The 23,709-nt window shown below is 45.9% G+C and overlaps 1 protein-coding gene across 2 annotated transcripts in view; it reads left to right on the top strand.

The window, feature by feature from the left end:
• The first annotated feature begins 1,363 nt into the window (after positions 1-1,363).
• SUDS3 (SIN3A corepressor complex component SDS3) overlaps positions 1,364-23,709 on the top strand; it is a 103,799-nt gene continuing 81,453 nt past the window's right edge. Inside the window, exons 1-3 of one of the 2 annotated variants that reach the window (XM_077292138.1) lie at positions 1,364-1,936; positions 8,968-9,037; positions 21,621-21,676. In XM_077292138.1, coding sequence (XP_077148253.1) covers positions 1,813-1,936; positions 8,968-9,037; positions 21,621-21,676 — 250 coding nt within the window. In that variant the 5' untranslated portion in view covers positions 1,364-1,812. The remainder of the gene's footprint in view (positions 1,937-8,967; positions 9,038-21,620; positions 21,677-23,709) is intronic. The other variant, XM_077292134.1, reaches the window with a different exon arrangement.

Raw genomic sequence — 23,709 nt, 5'->3', positions numbered from 1 at the left:
CCCTACCCCTGGCTACTTCTCTGCCCCTTATATAATGACATGGCCGCAGCCTTGGCCACACAGCGCACCATTAGGCTATGTTCCCCTGATCAGGTAGGAGCAGCACCTTGGATGCTGTGTATTTTCGCTGCGTCCAAAGTGATAAGTTCTAATGCAGCCCTGATCAATACGATGTGCTAAAACAAAACATCTGATCCCTGGAGGTCCCTTCTCATAATTGACAGGACTTGGGGGGGTCTGCTGCTAATGTCTCTCATATACCCCAGGTCACCTCAGCAGGTTCCAGATGAATCTCAATATAAGGCCTCATTCAGACTTCTGATTTTTATGTACGAGTGCTATCCATATTTTTCAAGGAAAGTACGGTACCTGGGACAGCTTATGGAGCCATTCATATGTCCAGGATTTATCGTGTACCAATTGGTGCATGAAAATCGGGGGAGACAAGTCCAATTTTTAACCGAGTGCTGGATCAAAATCGCCAATGCAAGTCAATGGGTCTGTGAAAAAAAAAAAAAATCAGACTCCACTCAGGTGACATCCAAGTGCTGTCCGGTTTTCAAGAACCGTCAGAAAGGAAAAAGTCATGTTTTTTTTTTCAATTTCTTCAAGTACGAGAAAAATGGATAACACTCGGACCACTCATCAAAATAATAGTTCTGTTTTTTCATACGTGAGCAAAACGGACGTCCGAATGAGGCCAAAGGCAGACGGTTTTAATGTTACGGCTGCTCAGGTTAGATTATAGATAACAATCTCTTGAAACTTGATTTTGGTCTGATCAGTTCCCTGATTGACGAGAAAAGAATATTTGATTACGTTCTGAGGTCCCTACAGGCCCCACAGCATAACGGAGCGGAGGTGAAGACTTAACACTCCGTCCGGTCCCTCACCGGATCCATTGCAGCTCTGTGGGGGTCTCTGCTCAGCCATGTGGGGGTCTCTGCTCAGCCATGTGGGGGACACCAGGTCATTTCCGCTGTCGCCCCAACATGGCAGCATGGGCCACAGTACCAGAGACCTGCAGGCGAGGGCCTAACACAGGCGTATCACGTGGTTTCCTGTGCTAACCCTTTATCAGCCCACTACATGGGCCAGTAACTGATGGCAGCCATTTTGCTGGCTTTGTGCGAATCTAATCTCAATATCTCAGCTTCACTAGAAACCAAAATGTGTGGAAATTCGCTACGAATCAGTCTGCTTACATCTAGTCACCAAATAATCTCCTAACGCTTTGTGTCCTTAGTCACAACTGACTGACATGACACGTCCCTGCAGGCAGGAAACACTGCAGGCCTCCTCCTGGCCCGCCATTGTTGTCAGCCTGCTATGGCGCCCAGGAACCTGCAGGAAGCGGCGCAGTACACGGCCATGTACAGTCACATAGTGCGGGTGCCGGCTGCCCCTCTGCGGCCACTCTCGGTATCACACCCTCACTGTACAACCACCGAGAGATTTGTTTCCATCCACCACTGTACTTCCCGCCAGGTGGTGTCCGCCCTATTGCCTGTGTGGCCCTTGGGCGAAAATTCACTATTTCTGCCCTTAAAAGATCTAGTGTTGGCACATGAGGTGCAGCTGCATTCCCTCTGGTGGAACGTTGCCTGTGAATAACGATATATCAGCTAGAGAGGCTTTTCGGTTGCCCTGAAATTACTGGCAATTCACAGGCTACCTAGAACGGAGACACAGGAACTCGGGCGGCGGAGGACCCCGTTGCTGTGCGCCGATTGTTGTTGCTGCTGTGTCGGTTCTCGTGTGGAAGTTTCCGCTGCTGTTCCGGTCACTGAGGTCCGGCTGTGCCTGACAGACATGAGCTCGGTCGGCGTGATGTCCCCGGCCGCGGCGGCAGCTAATGACTACTATGAGGAGGAAGAGCTGGAGAGTGCGGACGAGGACGATGACCGCAGCTTCAGGGGCCGGGAGTCAGACGAGGGTAAGAGGAGCCGGTGACAGGAGTGCAGGAGCGGTGTGCCCAGGACTGGCGGTGGTGCCCAGGACTGACAATGGTGTTCAGGACTGGCTGTGGTGCCCAGGACTGGCGGTGGTGTCCAGGACTGGCTGTGGTGTCCAGGACTGGCTGTGGTGTCCAGGACTGGCTGTGGTGTCCAGGACTGGCTGTGGTGTCCAGGACTGGCTGTGGTGTCCAGGACTGGCGGTGGTGCCCAGGACTGGCGGTGGTGCCCAGGACTGGCGGTGGTGTTCAGGACTGGCTGTGGTGCCCAGGACTGGCTGTGGTGTCCAGGACTGGCTGTGGTGTCCAGGACTGGCTGTGGTGTTCAGGACTGGCTGTGGTGCCCAGGACTGGCGGTGGTGCCCAGGACTGGCGGTGGTGCCCAGGACTGGCGGTGGTGTCCAGGACTGGCTGTGGTGTCCAGGACTGGCTGTGGTGTCCAGGACTGGCTGTGGTGCCCAGGACTGGCTGTGGTGCCCAGGACTGGCGGTGGTGCCCAGGACTGGCGGTGGTGCCCAGGACTGGCGGTGGTGTTCAGGACTGGCAGTGGTGTTCAGGACTGGCAGTGGTGCCCAGGACCGGCGGTGGTGCCCAGGACTGACAATGGTGTTCAGGACTGGCTGTGGTGCCCAGGACTGGCGGTGGTGTTCAGGACTGGCGGGGGTGCCCAGGACTGACAATGGTGTTCAGGACTGGCTGTGGTGTTCAGGACTGGCGGTGGTGTTCAGGACTGGCGGTGGTGCCCAGGACTGGCGGTGGTGCCCAGGACTGGCGGTGGTGCCCAGGACTGGCGGTGGTGCCCAGGACTGACAATGGTGTTCAGGACTGGCAGTGGTGCCCAGGACTGGCGGTGGTGCCCAGGACTGGCGGGGGTGCCCAGGACTGACAATGGTGCCCAGGACTGGCGGTGGTGCCCAGGACTGGCGGTGGTGCCCAGGACTGGCGGTGGTGTCCAGGACTGGCGGTGGTGCCCAGGACTGACAATGGTGTCCAGGACTGGCTGTGGTGCCCAGGACTGGCGGTGGTGTTCAGGACTGGCGGGGGTGCCCAGGACTGACAATGGTGTTCAGGACTGGCAGTGAGGCCCAGGACCGGCGGTGGTGCCCAGGACAGGCGGGGGTGCCCAGGACTGACAATGGTGCCCAGGACTGGCTGTGGTGCCCAGGACTGGCTGTGGTGCCCAGGACTGGCTGTGGTGCCCAGGACTGGCTGTGGTGCCCAGGACTGGCTGTGGTGCCCAGGACTGGCTGTGGTGTCCAGGACTGGCGGTGGTGTCCAGGACTGGCGGTGGTGCCCAGGACTGGCTGTGGTGTCCAGGACTGGCTGTGGTGTCCAGGACTGGCTGTGGTGTCCAGGACTGGCTGTGGTGTCCAGGACTGGCTGTGGTGCCCAGGACTGGCTGTGGTGTCCAGGACTGGCGGTGGTGCCCTTGATAGCAGTGGGGCCCAGGACTGGCGGTGGTGCCCATGATAGCAGTGGGGCCCAGGACTGGCGGTGGTGCTCAGGACTGTCAGCGGTGCCCAGGTCTGGCGGTGGGGCTCTGGACTGGCAGTGGGGCTCCAGCTGCTGCTGTCACCTCGAGAGAGCAGAGAAGGACCAGAAAATAGGACTTCACCCATTAATGCCCGGGATACGCTTGTCTGCTGACCTGAGACACTATCTCAGCCCGCACAGTGTCAGTCAGCACCCCTCCGCAGTGTCAGTCAGCCCGATCTAGTGTTGGCTCCAATCATGGCTGGTTTTACCCCCCTAGATGCTGCTGTAAATAGCAACAGCGCCCTCTAACTGACTGGTCCTTCGTTAACCTCATCACATCAGATCATGATTGTGGGTCCTGCTGGTTGCCATAGCAATGCGAGGCCCAGTAATGGCTGCAGGGTCTGCCTAATATGGGGTCCCCTTAGGATCTTAAAGTTTTAGTGGAAAAAACATTTAATTCCACTTTGCGTTAATTCCTGTGAAGCACCTGAAGGGTTAACAAACTACCGAAATGTGAGTTTGCAGGTGGTATAGATTTTAAGGGTTGTCATATACAGTACAGACCAAAAGTTTGGACACACCTTCTCATTTAAATATTTTTCTGTATTTTTATGACTATGAAAATTGTACATTCACACTGAAGGCATCAAAACTATGAATTAACACATGTGGGATTATATACTTAACAAAAAAAGAGTGAAACAACTGAAATTATGTCTTATATTCTAGGTTCTTCAAAGTAGCCACCTTTTGCTTTGATGACTGCTTTGCACACTCTTGGCATTCTCTTGATGAGCTTCAAGAGGTAGTCACCGGGAATGGTTTTCACTTCACAGGTGTGCCCTGTCAGGTTTAATAAGTGGGATTTCTTGTCTTATAAATGGGGTTGGGACCATCAGTTGTGTTGAGCAGAAGTCTGGTGGATACACAGCTGATAGTCCTACTGAATAGACTGTTAGAATTTGTGTTCTGGCAAGAAAAAAGCAGCTAAGTAAAGAAAAACGAGTGGCCATCATTACTTTAAGAAATGAAGGTCAGTCAGTCTAAAAAATTGGGAAAACTTTGAAAGTGTCCCCAAGTGCAGAGGCAAAAACCATCAAGCTACAAAGAAACTGGCTCACATGAGAACCGCCCCAGGAAAGGAAGACCAAGAGTCACCTCTGCTTCTGAGGATAAGTTTATCCGAGCCACCAGCCTCAGAAATCGCAGGTTAACAGCAGCTCAGATTAGAGACCAGGCCAATGCCACACAGAGTTCTAGCAGCAGACACATCTCTAAAACAACTGTTAGGGCTCCTTTCCACTTCCGAGATAAACGTCCGTGTCTCGCATGTGGAAACCAAGCTGTGGCGCCGGCACTTTGGAGCGGAGATGTGCAGCTCCATGTGTTCCTATGCGGCCGCACGCTCCGCTCTGGAGTGCCGGCGCCAGAGCTTGGTTTCCACATGCGAGACATGGACGTGTTTCTCGCAAGTGGAAATGAGCCCTTAAGAGGAGACTTTGTGCAGCAGGCCTTCATGGTAAAATAGCTGCTAGGAAACCACTGCTAAGGACAGGCAACAAGCAGAAGAGATTTGTTTTGGGCTAGGGTTGAGCGACCTTGACTTTTTTAGGGTCGAGTCATGTTTCACGAAACCCGACTGTTGGAAAAGTCGAGTCGGGCGAAATCGGCCGATTACTGCGCAAAGTCGAGGATCGGACGGAACACGAAACCCTATGCACGTCAATGGGGATTTTTTTTTTTTTTTTTTCTCTCTCTCTCCTCTCTCTCTCTCCGTCACAGCACAGAAAATTTCGTTTTACACATTCCAAATCGCTACTGCGCACAGGCGAAACCCCTATGTCATCACTCTGCCCACGCTCCTTCATTGGCTGTAAAAATACGAAACGCGACTTTGGCGCCAAGATCGCGTACCGCATGGCCGACCCCACACAGGGATCGGGTCGGGTTTCATGAGACGCCGACTTTACCAAAAGTCGGCGACTTATGAAAATGAACGATCCGTTTCGCTCAACCCTATTTTGGGCTAAAGAATACAAGGAATGGACATTAGACCAGTGGAAATCTATGCTTTGGTCTGATGAGTCCAAACTTGAGATCTTTGGTTCCAACCACCGTGTCTTTGTGCAATGCAGAAAAGGTGAACAGATGGACTCTACATGCCTGGTTCCCACCGTGAAGCATGGAGGAGGAGGAGTGATGGTGTGGGGGTGCTTTGCTGGTGACACTGTTGTGGATTTATTCAAAATTTGGGGGATTTATTCAAAATTGAAGGCATACTGAACCAGCATGGCTACCACAGCATCTTGCAGCGGCATGCTATTCCATCCTGTTTGCGTTTAGTTGGACCATCATTTATTTTTCAACAAGACAATGACCCCAAACACATCTCCAGGCTGTGTAAGGGCTATTTGACCAAGAAGGAGAGTGATGGGGTGCTACGCCAGATGACCTGGCCTCCACAGTCACCAGACCTGAACCCAATTGAGATGGTTTGGGGTGAGCTGGATCAGAGTGAAGGCAAAAGGGCCAACAAGGGCTAAGTATCTCTGGGAACTCCTTCAAGATTGTTGGAAGACCATTCCCGGTGACTACCTCTTGAAGCTCATCAAGAGTGTGCAAAGCAGTCATCAAAGCAAAAGGTGGCTACTTTAAAGAACCTAGAATATAAGACATTAATTTCAGTTGTTTCACACTTTTTTGTTAAGTATATAATTCCACATGTGTTAATTCATAGTTTTGATGCCTTCAGTGTGAATGTACAATTTTCAGTCATGAAAATACAGAAAAATCTTTAAATGAGAAGGTGTGTCCAAACTTTTCGTCTGTACTGTATATACACACCCCTCAATTTCACTTTAAAGCGCCACACCAGTGTTTTTTTTTTTATCTCAGCGCTTTAGTGGTGACCTCCATTATTACACTTAGCACCTCTTCCCAGTGCTGCTCCAGTCATGTTCCACCTCCTTGTGACTAAACTCCTAACTGATCGGAAGTCCGAGGTAACATTCACAAACTCTCAATGTACAGGTGCTTCTCACAAAATTAGAATATCATCAAATAGTTAATTTATTTCAGTTCTTCCGTACAAAAAGTGAAACTCATATATAGTCATTACAGAGTGATCTAGTGTATTTCAAGTGTATATTTCTGTTAATGTTGATGATTATGGCTTACAGCCAATGAAAACCCAAAAGTCATTATCTCAGTAAATTAGAATAATTAATGAAAACACCTGCAAAGGCTTCCTAAGTGTTTAAAAAGGTCCCTTAGTCTGTTTCAGTAGGCTCCACAATCATGTGGAAGACTGCTGACTTGACAGATGTCCGGAAGGCAGTCATTGACACACTCCACAAGGAGGGGAAGCCACAAAAGGTCATTGCTAAAGAAGCTGGCTGTTCACAGAGTGCTGTATCCAAGCATATTAATGGAAAGTTGAGTGGAAGGAAAAAATGTGGTAGAAAAAGGTGCACAAGCAACCGAGATAACCGCATCCTTGAAAGGTTTGATAAGAAAAGGCCATTCAAAAATTTGGGGGTGATTCACAAGGAGTGGACTGCTGCGGGAGTCATTGCTTCAAAAGCCGCCACACACAGACGTATCCAGGACATGGGCTACAAGTTTCACATTCCTTGTGTCAAGCCACTCATGACCAGTAGGCAATGCCAGAAGCATCTTACCTGGGCCAAGGAGAAAAAGAACTGGACTCTTGCTCAGTGGACCAAGGTGTTGCTTTCAGGTGAAAGTAAATTTTGCATTTCATTTGGAAATCAAGGTCCCAGAGTCTGGAGGAAGAGTGGAGAGGCCACAATCCAAGCTGCTTGAGGTCTAGCGTGAAGTTTCCACAATCGGTGATGGTTTGGGGAGCCATGTCATCTGCTGGTGTAGGTCCACTGTGATTTATCAAGACCAAAGTCAGCGCAGCCGTCTACCAGGAAACTTAGAGCACTTCATGCTTCCCTCTGCCAACTAGCTTTTTGGTGATGGAAATTTCATTCTCCAGCAGGACTTGGCAACTGTCCACACTACCAAAAGTACCAATACCTGGTTTAAAAAACAGTATCACTGTGCTTGATTGGCCAGCAAACTCGCTTGACTTTAGCCACATAGAGAATCTATGAGGTATTGTAAAGAGGAAGATGAGACACCAGACCCAACAATGCAGACGAGCTGAAGGCTGCTATCAAAGCAACCTGGGCTTCCATAACACCTCAGCAATGCCACAGGCTGATCGCCTCCATGCCACGCTGCATTGATGCAGTAATTGATATAAAAAAAGCCCCGACCAATTATTGAGTGCATTTACTGAACATACACTTTGGATTTTAACCCCTTTACCCCCAAGGGTGCTTAGTATGTTAATGACTGGGCCAATTTTTACAATTCTAACCACTGTCCCCTTATGAGGTAATAACTCTGGAACGGTTCCATAATTCCCGGTGATTGACATTTTCTCATGACATATTGTACTTCATGATAGTGGTAAAATTTCTTTGATATGACTTGTGTTTATTTGTGAAAAAAAAAAAACGGAAAATTGGCGAATATCCTGAAAATTTTCCAACTTTAAATATTCATGCCCTTAAATCACAGAGATATGTCACACAAAATACTTAATACGTAACATTTCCCACATGTCTACTTTACATCAGCACAATTTTGGAACCAAAATTTGTTTTAGTAAGGAAGTTATAAGGCTAAGTGCACACGTTGCAGAATTTCCACGGAAATTCTGCAACTCCTGCCGCGGGTATATCGCACGCGGAATTGGCATGCGTATTCCCGCTAAACACTAGCGTTTTACAAGCGCAACTAGCTTGCAGAATGCTAGCGTTTTCCAAGCGATCTGTAGCATCGTTTGGAAAACTGATTGACAGGTTGCTCACACTTGTCAAACATAGTGTTTGACAAGTGTGACCAACTTTTTACTATTGATGCTGCCTTTGCAGCATCAATAGTAAATACGGTAGATCTAATGTTAAAAATGATTAAAAAAAATCGTTATTCCCACCATCACTATCACTATTTTTTATTTTAATTCTTTTTTTTTTTTTTTCTTAACAGTGATATGTTGCCCAGTCCGTGGAGGAGAGTCTCCTCTCCTCCACCCTGGGTACCATCCGCACATGATCCGCTTACTTCCCGCATGGTGGGCATAGCCCCATGCGGGAAGTAAGCGGATCAATGCATTCCTAGGTGTGCAGAATCCCCTCTTAATCTGCTGCAGAAGTAGCAGTTCTCTGAATGCTGAGCTCTGTATAACCCCACCCACACCACTGATTGGCAGCTTTCTGCCTCTGCATAGTGTACAATCATGCTTTCAGATTAGATGGCAAAAACCTTATAAAGATCCTTTTAAGAGTGTACTGAGCTGTGTTGATCATCCGGTCATTGGCTGGGATAACAGCTGAAGGTTTTTTTTTTTTCTGAAACTGGAAAATCATTTTAATAATTCAGACCAGAATGTAATGGGGTGAATCCTTGTTATCTGCCTTTGTGACCCTGACATCTTTGTTTTCCCTTATGATATAAAGATACTGAAGATGCGAGTGAGACCGACGTAGCAAAGCATGACAGCGTGGACTACGTAGAAATGAAAGAACAGTATGTACACTTCATAGTATTGTGGTAATGTCCATGCCTCATTATTGCCTCCTTTCTGTAGTGTAGGTGTTGTGTTACTGTGTAATGCCACACTATAGGAAAGTCATGTGACCTTAGTGGTAAGGTGTGATCCTGAGGCTAAGTTTACATCGTCATTGTAAAACTTTGACCAGTCATGTCATTGTGCAACTTTGTGTTTCTGTGTCCTTGACAGACGGGTACATGATCTGCCTAGCATTTACATGCACCAGTCTGGGCCGTAAATAGGTCCTGGCTAGCACATGCTGTGTTGTGTTTTTTTTTCTTTTTTTCCTTGTTCAATAGCAAATGGGCTAACATTGGTTTGGTCCCTGTGTAGTTCTTTGAGCGCGCACACACTAAAAATGTTTGTCTGAACATAGCCTAAATCTGGCCATGTAGATAATTTATTCCCATAGTCCTAATTATAAGGCTAAAGACACTTCAAAATATTGGAATCAACATAATCTAATATGGTAGGGAGCCATAAAGATAAGTGATTGGAGAAAGGTTATAATTGAATATCTTTATTAAATAACAACAAATATAAAACCAGTTAAAAAGATAGGGCAAAGAAACCTTCAGTAGTGGGGAGGAAGGCAGCAAAAATGCTAAAAAAATAATGTAATAGGGATGGGGTAAAGCTTAACTATATATCCTATATGGAGTAAACATGCTGACAAAAAGGCCTAGTGAAGCACTGAAAAGTTGCTTAAAAACGGAGTTTTGCAAGTGCAATGCTTAATATTATTATTATTTATTTATATAGCACCATTAATTCCATGGTGCTGTACATGAGAAAGGGGTTACATACAGGGTTATAGATATCGTTTACAGTAAACAAGTTTACAATGACAGACTGCTACAGAGGGTAGAGAACCCTGTCCTTGCGGACTTACATTATATGGGATAGTGGGGAAAAGGCCAAAGGTAGGGGGCGAGGCGGTGGCTCTGGTGATGGCGAGGCGGCGGTTCTGGCGATGGCGAGGCTGCAGAATGGTTGCTGTAGGCTTTCTTGAAGAGTTGGGTTTTCAGGTTCCGTCTGAAGGATCCGAGGGTGGTGGATAATCAGACGTGTTGAGGCATGGAATTCCAGAGGATGGGGGATATTCGGGAGAAATCTTGAAGGCGGTTGTGCGAGGAACGAATAAGTGTGGAGGAGAGTAGGAGGTCTTGGGAGGACCGGAGATTACGTGAGGGAAGGTATTGGGAGATTAGTTCAGAGATATAGGGAGAGGACAGTGTTGTGAAATTGGATTCTGGGCTCCCCCGGTGGCCACTTGTGGAATTGTACTTGTGTGCATCATCCCCTCTGTTCACCTGCTCCTATCAGGATGTGGGAGTCGCTATATAACCTTGCTCCTCTGTCAGTTTCATGCCGGTCAACAATGTAATCAGAAGCCTTTCTGTGCATGTTCCTGCTACTAGACAACTCCCAGCTAAGTTGGACTTTTGTCCTTGTGTGTTTTTGCATTTTGTTCCTGTTCACAGCTGCTGTTTCGTTACTGTGTCTGGAAAGCTCTTGTGAGCGGAAATTGCCACTCTGGTGTTATGAGTTAATGCTAGAGTCTTAAAGTAATTTCTGGATGGTGTTTTGATAGGGTTTTCTGCTGACCATGAAAGTGCCCTTTCTGTCTTCTTTCTATCTAGTAAGCGGACCTCGATTTTTGCTAAACCTATTTTCATACTACGTTTGTCATTTCATCTAAAATCACCGCCAATATATGTGGGGGCCTCTGTCTGCCTTTTGGGAAAATTTCTCTAGAGGTGAGCCAGGACTGTCTTTTCCTCTGCTAGGATTAGGTAGTTCTCCGGCTGGCGCTGGGCATCTAGGGATAAAAAAACGTAGGCATGCTACCCGGCCACTTCTAGTTGTGCGGCAGGTTTAGTTCATGGTCAGTATAGTTTCCATCTTCCAAGAGCTAGTTCTCATATATGCTGGGCTATGTTCTCTCGCCATTGAGAATCATGACAGTTTGACCAGCCCAAAAAAAAGGGTTAAATTACTGGCTGAGAAAGGAGAGAAAAAAGAAGTCTGCTACAATTTTTTTTTTTTTTTTCCTCTAGTTCTGAGTGTGCTCTTAATTGAATCACTTGCTAGTCTGCCTATGCTGCAGCCTTCCTCTCTTTCTCTCCTTCTTATCCTTGAATGGCTCTGTGTTCACCTGTTTCAAATGGATCTTCAGAGTGTAGCTACAGGTTTGAATAATCTCGCCACAAAGGTACAAAATTTGCAAGATTTCGTTGTTCATGCACCTATGTCTGAGCCTAGAATTCCTTTGCCTGAATTCTTCTCGGGGAATAGATCTCACTTCCAAAATTTTAAAAATAATTGCAAATTGTTTTTGTCCCTGAAGTCTCGCTCTGCCGGAGACCCTGCACAGCAGGTCAGGATTGTAATTTCCTTGCTCCGGGGCGACCCTCAAGACTGGGCTTTTGCATTGGCACCAGGGGATCCTGCGTTGCTCAATGTGGATGCGTTTTTTCTGGCCTTGGGGTTGCTTTATGAGGAACCTCATTTAGAGCTTCAGGCGGAAAAGGCCTTGATGTCCTTGTCTCAGGGGCAAGATGAAGCTGAAATATACTGCCAAAAATTCCGCAAATGGTCTGTGCTTACTCAGTGGAATGAGTGCGCCCTGGCGGCGATTTTCAGAGAAGGTCTCTCTGATGCCATTAAGGATGTTATGGTGGGGTTCCCTGTGCCTGCGAGTCTGAATGAGTCCATGACGATGGCTATTCAGATCGATAGGCGTCTGCGGGAGCGCAAACCTGTGCACCATTTGGCGGTGTCTACTGAGAAAACGCCAGAAAATATGCAATGTGATAGAATTCTGTCCAGAAGCGAGCGGCAGAATTTTAGACGAAAAAATGGGTTGTGCTTCTATTGTGGTGATTCAACTCATGTTATATCAGCATGCTTTAAGCGTACTAAGAAGCCTGACAAGTCTGTTTCAATTAGCACTTTACAGTCTAAGTTTATTCTATCTGTGACCCTGATTTGTTCTTTGTCATCTATTACCGCGGACGCCTATGTCGACTCTGGCGCTGCTTTGAGTCTTATGGATTGGTCCTTTGCCAAACGCTGTGGGTATGATTTGGAGCCATTGGAGGCTCCGATACCTCTGAAAGGGATTGACTCCACCCCATTGGCTAGTAATAAACCACAATACTGGACACAAGTGACTATGCGTGTTAATCCGGATCACCAGGAGGTTATTCGCTTTCTGGTGCTGTATAATCTACATGATGTTTTGGTGCTGGGATTGCCATGGCTGCAATCTCATAACCCAGTCCTCGACTGGAGAGCTATGTCTGTGTTAAGCTGGGGATGTAAAGGAACTCATGGGGACGTACCTTTGGTTTCCATTTCATCATCTATTCCCTCTGAGATTCCTGAATTCTTGTCTGACTTTCGTGACGTTTTTGAAGAACCCAAGGTTGGTTCACTACCTCCGCACCGGGAGTGCGATTGTGCCATAGACTTGATTCCGGGTAGTAAATACCCTAAGGGTCGTTTATTTAATCTGTCTGTGCCTGAACACGCGGCTATGCGAGAATATATAAAGGAGTCCTTGGAAAAGAGACATATTCGTCCTTCGTCATCTCCCTTAGGAGCCGGTTTTTTCTTTGTGTCTAAGAAAGACGGCTCTTTGAGGCCGTGTATTGATTATCGACTTTTGAATAAAATCACGGTTAAATATCAATATCCGTTACCACTGCTTACTGATTTGTTTGCTCGTATAAAGGGGGCCAAGTGGTTCTCTAAGATTGATCTCCGTGGGGCGTATAATTTGGTGCGAATCAAGCAGGGGGATGAGTGGAAAACCGCATTTAATACGCCCGAGGGCCATTTTGAGTATTTGGTGATGCCTTTTGGTCTTTCAAATGCCCCTTCAGTCTTCCAGTCCTTTATGCATGACATTTTCCGCGATTATTTGGACAAATTTATGATTGTGTATCTGGATGATATTCTGATTTTTTCGGATGACTGGGACTCTCATGTCCAGCAGGTCAGGAGGGTTTTTCAGGTTTTGCGGTCTAATTCCTTGTGTGTGAAGGGTTCTAAGTGTGTTTTTGGGGTTCAAAAGATTTCCTTCTTGGGATACATTTTTTCCCCCTCTTCCATCGAGATGGATCCTGTGAAGGTTCAGGCTATTGGTGATTGGACGCAATCCTCTTCTCTTAAGAGTCTTCAGAAATTTTTGGGCTTTGCTAACTTTTATCGTCGATTTATTGCTGGTTTTTCTGATGTTGTAAAACCATTGACTGATTTGACTAAGAAGGGTGCTGATGTTGCTGATTGGTCCCCTGATGCTGTGGAGGCCTTTCGGGAGCTCAAGCGCCGCTTTTCTTCCGCCCCAGTGTTGCGTCAGCCTGATGTTGCTCTTCCTTTTCAGGTTGAGGTCGACGCTTCTGAAATCGGAGCTGGGGCGGTGTTGTCGCAGAGAAGTTCCGACTGCTCCGTGATGAGACCTTGTGCTTTTTTTTTCCCGTAAATTTTCGCCCGCCGAGCGGAATTATGATATTGGGAATCGGGAGCTTTTGGCCATGAAGTGGGCTTTTGAGGAGTGGCGTCACTGGCTTGAGGGGGCCAGACATCAGGTGGTGGTATTGACTGACCACAAAAATTTAATTTACCTTGAGTCTGCCAGGCGCCTGAATCCTAGACAGGCGCGCTGGTCGTTGTTTTTCTCTCGGTTTAATTTTGTGGTGTCTTACCTACCGGGTTCTAAGAATGTTAAGGCGGATGCCCTTTCTAGGAGTTTTGAGCCTGACTCCCCTGGTAATTCTGAGCCCACAGGTATCCTTAAAGATGGAGTGATATTGTCTGCCGTTTCTCCAGACCTGCGGCGGGCCTTGCAGGAGTTTCAGGCGGATAGACCTGATCGTTGCCCACCTGGTAGACTGTTTGTTCCTGATGATTGGACCAGTAGAGTCATCTCTGAGGTTCATTCTTCTGCGTTGGCAGGTCATCCTGGAATCTTTGGTACCAGGGATTTGGTGGCAAGGTCCTTCTGGTGGCCTTCCCTGTCACGAGATGTGCGAGGCTTTGTGCAGTCTTGTGACGTTTGTGCTCGGGCCAAGCCTTGTTGTTCTCGGGCTAGTGGATTGTTGTTACCCTTGCCCATCCCGAAGAGGCCTTGGACGCACATCTCGATGGATTTTATTTCGGATCTGCCTGTTTCTCATAAGATGTCTGTCATCTGGGTGGTGTGTGACCGTTTCTCTAAGATGGTCCATCTGGTTCCCTTGCCTAAGTTGCCTTCTTCTTCCGAGTTGGTTCCTCTGTTTTTTCAAAATGTTGTTCGTTTGCATGGTATTCCGGAGAATATCGTTTCTGACAGAGGGACCCAATTCGTGTCTAGATTTTGGCGGGCATTCTGTGCTAGGATGGGCATAGATTTGTCTTTTTCGTCTGCTTTCCATCCTCAGACTAATGGCCAGACCGAGCGGACTAATCAGACCTTGGAGACATATTTGAGGTGTTTTGTGTCTGCGGATCAGGATGATTGGGTTGCTTTTTTGCCTTTGGCGGAGTTCGCCCTCAATAATCGGGCCAGCTCTGCCACCTTGGTGTCCCCGTTTTTCTGTAATTCGGGGTTTCATCCTCGATTTTCCTCCGGTCAAGTGGAATCTTCGGATTGTCCTGGAGTGGATGCTGTGGTGGAGAGGTTGCATCAGATTTGGGGGCAGGTGGTGGACAATTTGAAGTTGTCCCAGGAGAAGACTCAGCTTTTTGCCAACCGCCGTCGTCGTGTTGGTCCTCGGCTTTGTGTTGGGGACTTGGTGTGGTTGTCTTCTCGTTTTGTCCCTATGAGGGTTTCTTCTCCTAAGTTTAAGCCTCGGTTCATCGGCCCGTACAAGATATTGGAGATTCTTAACCCTGTGTCCTTCCGTTTGGACCTCCCTGCATCCTTTTCGATTCATAATGTTTTTCATCGGTCATTGTTGCGCAGGTATGAGGTACCGGCTGTGCCTTCCGTTGAGCCTCCTGCTCCGGTGTTGGTTGAGGGTGAGTTGGAGTACGTTGTGGAAAAGATCTTGGACTCTCGTGTTTCCAGACGGAAACTCCAGTATCTGGTCAAATGGAAGGGATACGGTCAGGAGGATAATTCTTGGGTCACTGCCTCTGATGTTCATGCCTCCGATCTTGTCCGTGCCTTTCATAGGGCTCATCCTGATCGCCCTGGTGGTTCTGGTGAGGGTTCGGTGCCCCCTCCTTGAGGGGGGGGTACTGTTGTGAAATTGGATTCTGGGCTCCCCCGGTGGCCACTTGTGGAATTGTACTTGTGTGCATCATCCCCTCTGTTCACCTGCTCCTATCAGGATGTGGGAGTCGCTATATAACCTTGCTCCTCTGTCAGTTTCATGCCGGTCAACAATGTAATCAGAAGCCTTTCTGTGCATGTTCCTGCTACTAGACAACTCCCAGCTAAGTTGGACTTTTGTCCTTGTGTGTTTTTGCATTTTGTTCCTGTTCACAGCTGCTGTTTCGTTACTGTGTCTGGAAAGCTCTTGTGAGCGGAAATTGCCACTCTGGTGTTATGAGTTAATGCTAGAGTCTTAAAGTAATTTCTGGATGGTGTTTTGATAGGGCACTTTCATGGTCAGCAGAAAACCCTTTCTGTCTTCTTTCTATCTAGTAAGCGGACCTCGATTTTTGCTAAACCTATTTTCATACTACGTTTGTCATTTCATCTAAAATCACCGCCAATATATGTGGGGGCCTCTGTCTGCCTTTTGGGAAAATTTCTCTAGAGGTGAGCCAGGACTGTCTTTTCCTCTGCTAGGATTAGGTAGTTCTCCGGCTGGCGCTGGGCATCTAGGGATAAAAAAACGTAGGCATGCTACCCGGCCACTTCTAGTTGTGCGGCAGGTTTAGTTCATGGTCAGTATAGTTTCCATCTTCCAAGAGCTAGTTCTCATATATGCTGGGCTATGTTCTCTCGCCATTGAGAATCATGACAGGACAGGTTGTGGATGGCTTTGTAGATGGCTTTGTAATAGATAACCATTGATGGAGAGTGCTAAAAGGTATAGGTGGATGGTAGCAAATATGCATCACACTACATCTTGTAGACCAGAGGTCCCCAACCGCCGGTCCACGGACCAGGACCGGGCCGTTGGGGTTTTTCAGCCGGTCCGCGGAGACGCTGACAGCTACCGTATATACTCGAGTATAAGCCGAGATTTTCAGCCCAAATGTTTGGGCTGAAAGTGCCCCCTCGGCTTATACTCGAGTCACGGTCGGCGGGTGAGGGGGAGAGGGCGCTGAGGCATACTTACCTAGTCCTGGCGTTCCTGGCGCTCCCCCTGCCCGTCCCACGGTCTCCGGGTGCAGCAGCTCTTCCCCTGTACAGCGGTCACGTGGGACCGCTCATTAGAGAAATGAATAGGCGGCTCCACCTCCCATAGGGGCGGAGCCGCATAATTCATTTCTCTAATCAGGGGTAACGGTGACCGCTGATAGAGGAAGAGGCTGCGGCACCGGAGACCAGCTGTCCGGGGGAAGGAGCGGGACGCCGGGAGCAGGTAAGTATCACATAGTCACCTGTCCTCGTTCCACACGCCGGGCGCTGTCTCCATCTTCCCGGCGTCTCTCCGCACTGACTGTGCAGGTCAGAGGGCGCGATGACGCATATAGTGTGTGCGCCGCCCTCTGCCTGATCAGTCAGTGCAGAGAGACGCCAGGACGGGACGTGAGGAGCTGCAAGCAAGAGAGGTGAGTATGTCATTTATTATTTTTATTGCAGCAGCAGCAGCACAGCTATGGGGCAATAATGAACGGTGCAGAGCACTATATGGCACAGCTATGGGGCAATAACGGTGCAGAGCACTATATGGCACAGTTATGGGGCAATAACGGTGCAGAGCACGGTATGGCACAGCTATGGGGCAATAATGGTGCAGAGCACTGTATGGCACAGCTATGGGGCAATAATGGTGCAGAGCACGGTATGGCACAGCTATGGGGCAATAATGGTGCAGAGCACTGTATGGCACAGCTATGGGGCAATAATGGTGCAGAGCACTATATGGCACAGCTATGGGGCAATAATGGTGCAGAGCACTATATGGCACAGCTATGGGGCAATAATGGTGCAGAGCACTGTATGGCACAGCTATGGGGCAATAATGGTGCAGAGCACTATATGGCACAGCTGTGGGGCAATTATGAACGGTGCAGAGCACTATATGGCACAGCTATGGGGCAATTATGAACGGTGCAGAGCACTGTATGGCACAGCTATGGGGCAATAATGGTGCAGAGCACCAGGGAAACAAGCACGGTGCTCCCACTCATTCTGAACCTATGGTAAGTTGAATCACATTCTCATTATAAATGTCATAATTATATGATAAGTATGCACTAAGCTCCATCCCTCCATAACCCCACCCCCATATGACCAAAGCCCCGCCCCTGCCCCACCCCCACCGGGCCATGGAAAACTGGTCTTGCTTAAAGCCGGTCCCTTGTGCAAAAAAGGTTGGGGACCTCTGTTGTAGACCACCAGAGCCACAAATACCGTAGATACAGATGTATAGAGAGTGTAAATAAGGTTAGGTGTTAGGTTAGTGTTATACATAATTAAGAAATATTAGCCCATGAATGAAAATAGAAATAAATGTAAAAACTTCCTCATATATGTCATCCCGATATTTTTTTTTTTTTTTACATTTTCACCCCAATCTCATGGTCTAGCTCATCACATAATGTTCCACTTCGTACAGAAGGGTTCTAGAACTAAAACACCATTATCTATTACCAAGAAGACAGAATAAGACATAAAATAAAAGCAGGTTGTAGATCGGGAAAGTTTAGCCTACTTGTGGCTAGAAATATTCAGGATCTGTTATGAATTTAATAATGTACCTGCTGAGGGCTGATGATACAAACTACGGTAATTAACCATTTTGTGACCACATGACATAAAATTACATCATATGGTCATGGCATGTGTTTAGGGAGTGCTCAAGACCTGGGCCCACACCATACATGGCAGCATTTGCCTGTAACTGCAGCAGCTGAATATTGCTTCATTTAAATGTTGCTGTCAGCCACCCCAGCACTTTGACAGCTGGCTTTGCACTGATGCACTGCCAAAGTGCCAGGACACGTTTACTGCCGCTGCTTACAGTGCTGTGAGCGTTGGTTGTCTAATGCTATCAACGATTAATAGCTTTAACCAACGTGAAAGGTTCCCATTAAAAACGTAAGTTCGGAATTCCAAATGCAAGCCCTCACACAGCTCCATTGACAGGAAAAGTAAAAAAAAAGTTACAGATCCATGAAAATGGCAACCACTAAAATATCTAAAAAAAAAAAAAAAATCAGTTTGGTTTCGCTGTTCTCATACTGACCCGGAAGATCATGTTGCGGAGTCATTTTTACCAAATAATAAATGCCATAAAAACAAAAGTCTAAAAAAAAATAATGGTGGAATTGTTTTTTTTCCCCTTATTTTTCAGTACATTACATGGTAAAGCAAATTGTGTCAGATATAGCAGAATTAGGTATAAAAATTAATTTTTAATGTCATAAGGCTAAAAATCAATCTAAACAAATGTAAGGCTTTTAAAACACTCAAAATGCAACAACAAGGACACAGACACTAAAAAAACACCGGCATGTAATATGTCAAGGGTTTACATTCCAGCAGTTCATACAGACTCATCTCTTGGTAAGATACCCAAATCTATTGTCCCCTAACAGGAAACAAGGGGTCCTAACAACCACCAATTTATTAAAAATAACAAAAGTGCCTTCAAGACCACCATGTAATTCATTCAGTATGGATCTAAAGGTTCAATTATGGAGACCCAAATCAGAATCCTAAAGGAAACATATACTACTTATATAGTGGTGGGATATACCAGCATTTACAAGCAATACCACTACAGTAATGGGGTACCAGCCAATCCTACAAACCACATATTCTGGTGATGAGCGTAAGTTTAACAAAAAAATCCCTAGTAAGAGAATGAACTTAATGGGATAAGGATGCATAAACATAAGCGATATAAAATGCAATATTTTATTTAGAAATTTGTTAAAAAATATTTAAAATTAAACACGGGTTTTTCCAAAAAAGGTAGCCAAGTGTTTGCTATCAATAGCTGGGGCTTTGGCAGGACAAGTAGGACCAAATAAATGTACCGTAGTTTTTACCAAATGGGTATCTGAGATGACAATAATCCGTTTAGGGAATAAACTATAAATACAAAGTGCAATGCGCTTAGAATGATGTGTATACAGCTGAAATCAGTACAACTGACTGAAAAGTTACAATAACAAATAGATCTAGTGATGTACATAAATATGCAGCTCTGGCAAAAATGAAGAGACCACCACATCAAAACCCTGTCATGGGCAGCCCAATCTCCAGACCTGAACTCCATTGAAAACCTCTGGAATGTAATCAAGAGGAAGATGGATAGTCACAAGCCATCAAACAAAAAAGAACTGCTTACATTTTTGTGCCAGAAGCAGTGTGAAAGACTGGTGGAAAACATGCCAAGACGCATGAAAGCTGTGATTTAAAAATCATGGTTATTCCATAAAATATTGATTTCCGAACTCTTCCTGAGTTAAAACATTAGTATTGTTGTCTCTAAATGATTATGAACTTGTTTTCTTTGCATTATTTGAGGTCTGAAAGCACTGTTTTTTTTGGGGGGGAAGGACGGGATAGTACGTCCGAGGTCAGATCCCCTGCTTTGATGTGGGCTCCGGCGGTGAGCCCACATCAAAGCCGCGACATATCAGCTGTTTTGAACAGCTGACATGTGCGCGCAATAGCAGCGAGTGGAATCGCAATCCATCCGCTGCTATTAACTAGTTAAATGCCGCTGTCAAACGCTGACAGCGGCATTTAGCTACTGCTTCCGGCCGCACGGCCGGAAATGCGCGCATCGCTGACCCCAGTCACATGATCGGGGTCAGCGATGCGTCAGGATAGTAACCATAGAGGTCCTTGAGACCTCTATGGTTACTGATGCCGGTTTGCTGTGAGCGCCACCCTGTGGTCGGCGCTTATAGCAAGCTTGTAATTATGCTACATAGGAGCGATCTGATGATCGCTGCTATGTAGCAGAGCCGATCAGGCTATGCCAGCTTCTAGCCTCCAATGGAGACTATTGAAGCATGGCAAAAATAAACAAAAATGTTTAAAAAAATATGAAATAAATAAAAAAAAATTTAAATCACCCCCCTTTCGCCCCATTAAAAATAAAACAATAAAAATAAAATCAAATATACACATATTTGGTATCGCCGCATTCAGAATCGTCCGATCTATCAATAAAAAAAAAAGTATTAACCTGATCGCTAAACGGCGTAGCGAGAAAAAAAGTGAAACTCCAAAATTATGTGGTTTTGGTCGCTGCGACATTGCATTAAAATGCAATAACGGGTGATCAAAAGAACATATCTGCCCCTAAATGGTATCATTAAAAACGCCAGCTCGGCACACAAAAAATAGGCCCTCACCCGACCCCAGATCACGAAAAATGGAGACGCTACGGGTATCGGAAAATGGCGCAAATTTTTTTTTTTTAAGCAAAGTTTTGAATTTTTTTTCACCACTTAGATAAAAAATAACCTAAACATGTTTGGTGTCTATGAACTCGTAATGACCTGGAAAATCATGATGGCAGATCAGTTTTAGCATTTAGTGAACCTAGCAAAAAAGCCAAACAAAAAATATCCATGGGATTGCACTTTTTTTGCAATTTCACCGTACTTGGAATTTTTTTTTCCCATTTTCTAGTACACGTCATGGTAAAACCAATGGTGTCATTCAAAAGTAAAACTCGTCCCGCAAAAAATAAGCCCTCACATGGCCATATTGACGGAAAAATTAAAAAAAAAGTTATGGCTCTGGGAAGGAGGGGAGTGAAAAACGAACACGGAAGAACGGAAAATCCCAAGGTCATGAAGGGGTTAAATTTTGACCATTTTTCCTTTTCAGAAAAAAAAATACAAAATTTATTGCTTTAAAATTCAGAGACGTTGTCAGAAATTTATAGAGTAAATTAACAATTTACATTTTACTCAAAAATATACCTATAAAGAGAAAAATCCGACAAACTGAACATTTTGCAGTGGTCTATTAATTTTTGCCTGAACTGTATAATAAGGGTCAAGTGACCTTGGACCAAAGGAAGGGCTCCAAAGCTATCATTTATATGTGAAGTTACTTACATTAGTGTAGATACAGCTAAGGATATACCACTACTACAACCCCCGACAGCGCCGTTCTGTTAATTTTGCTATATCTAATATCATACTAATTGGGTTACCACAATCATAGCTTCCTAGATCTAAAGTGAATTGTGTTATTCAAAACTATAACTTGTCCCATAAAAATCAAACCCTTATACGACTATGTTAACGGACAATCATAAAAAGTAATGGCTCTTTTGAAGAAAGGGAGGAAAAAATGAAAACAAACAAAAATTGAACATTTCCCAGTTGTGAAGCTCAGTGCAGTTAAATGAAAATTGTTTCTTCTCATAGATATAATGATAACTCTTACTTGAGTTTTTTTTTTTTTTATTCCAGGATGTATCAGGATAAGCTGGCCTCTCTGAAGAGACAACTGCAACAACTTCAGGAAGGTGGGCATTAAGATTACCAGATGAAGGTGGTACTTATTCCTTAGTATTTATTGTCTTCACCGAGTCCCCCCCATGAGTTACTGATGTGCCTCAGATAGTCTTCATCTGCAAGTGTCATACATGAATAATTCTGTAGTAAACCATTAATTTCCAAGTTGCAAATTGTGTGATACAATCTCATTCAATTGTAGCTGAAGGAATGTGTAAAGTACTTGGTGCCCTCGCATTGCACCCTTATGTTGCAAATCCGTGCCCTCGCATTGCATCCTTATGTTGCAAATCCGTGCCCTCGGGTTGCATTTTTATGTCGCGAATCCACCTAATCTTACATTCTCTACAGCCGCCAGAATTGGCCTCTCTTAGTACTCTGTGCACACCCAGCTGACGCTTCCTTCAGCTCTGATTGACCACTGCTTTTTCTCTATAGGCTTCTATTGTGTCCTGCCCAGATTGTGAGTTATTACCTGATATGTATTATTCCCTGCTTATTAGTTGTCTGCATAGATCTTGCTCTAATGATTTGCAACTAGAGTTAAGAAGAAAGGTTTGCAGGATCCTGCGCAGCAGATATGTCAAGAGTCCGTGGTGCCAGACCAGAGACATGCGAACCTCCTCGCTGGCCTCTCCTGATTTGTAGACCAGGCCAACACTTGTATTGTGTTGCAAAGGGCTTCCTAATCTCAAGACGCATCGGGGATACCGATGGGTAGGAGGGGTACCCATGACTCTGGTCTGGCGGCCACAGACTACCAATGTGGGTGCTGTTAATTATTTTGCTCACCACTCTTCGGCACCTAACCAACTACATTATGGGTGTGCAAATAAAACACTAAAGTGATAATGTAGGGCAGCACTGGAGCAATGCAGAATTGGGTTCAATCCCACCAAGGACAACATCTGCAAGGAGTTTGTATGTTCTCCCCTTATTTCCTACAGATTCTCCAGTTTCCTCCAACTTTCCAAGGCCACACTGATAGGGAATTTAGATTGTGAGCACCAATGAGGACAGTGATTATAATGTCTGTAAAGGGCTGTGGAATTCATGGTGCTAAATAAGTATAATAAATAAATCATGTACAGAACTCCGTCTAGCCAGGGATGTATTTTATGTAGATTATTTATATAGAGACTATGAATCATACAACCCCAATTTAAAAAAAGCTATTGTGTAATATGTAAAGAAAACAATAATGCAAAGATTTGGAAATCTCTTATAGCCATATTTATCACAACAAAATATAGAACACAGATCAGAGGAAACATAGGCATTTAACATTTAATTTGAAAACATTTACTCATTAAAATATTGTTGGCACCAACACATTTCAAAAAAGTTCTATAAAACACTCATATATTAAAGGGAACCTGTCACCTCATTTTTGAGCTAAGAGCTGCGGCCACTGCCTTTCGGGGATTATCTACAGCATTCTGTAATGCTGTAGATAAGCTCCCGATCTAACCTGAAATAGAAGAAAAACAAGTTATATTATACTCACCCGGGGCGGTCCCGGTCCGATGGGCGTCGCAGGTCCGAGTCCTGCGCCTCCCATCTTCATGCAATGTCGTCATCTTCCTTGCTTCGTGTCGTGGCTCCTGCGCGTACTGATCTGCCCTGTTGAGGTAAAGTACTGTAGTGCGCAGGGCCTCTGACCTTTCCCTGCACCTGGACACTGCAGTACTGTGCTCTGCCCTATACAGGGCAGATCAGTTCGCATGCGCAGGAGCCACGACACGAAGCAAGGAAGATGACGACATCGCATGAAGATGGGAGGCGCTGGACCTGTGACACCCATCGGACCGGACCACCCCCAGGTGAGTAAAATATAACTTGTTTTTCTTAACTTTCAGGTTAGATAGTGGGCTTATCTACCGCATTACAGAATGCTGTATATAAGCCCCGAAAGGCAGTGGCCGCAGCTCATAGCTCAAAAATGAGGTGACAGCTTCCCTTTAAAGGGGTTGCCAGAGTATAAATTTCTATTGTTGAGCCCTAACCACGTTTGTAATTTGCTTTATTATAAAATTTCTTACCA

Source organism: Ranitomeya variabilis, chromosome 1 (assembly GCF_051348905.1).
Source record: "Ranitomeya variabilis isolate aRanVar5 chromosome 1, aRanVar5.hap1, whole genome shotgun sequence".
In the NCBI taxonomy this organism is placed as follows: domain Eukaryota; kingdom Metazoa; phylum Chordata; class Amphibia; order Anura; family Dendrobatidae; genus Ranitomeya; species Ranitomeya variabilis.
This window is presented reverse-complemented; position numbering and strand designations above follow the sequence as displayed.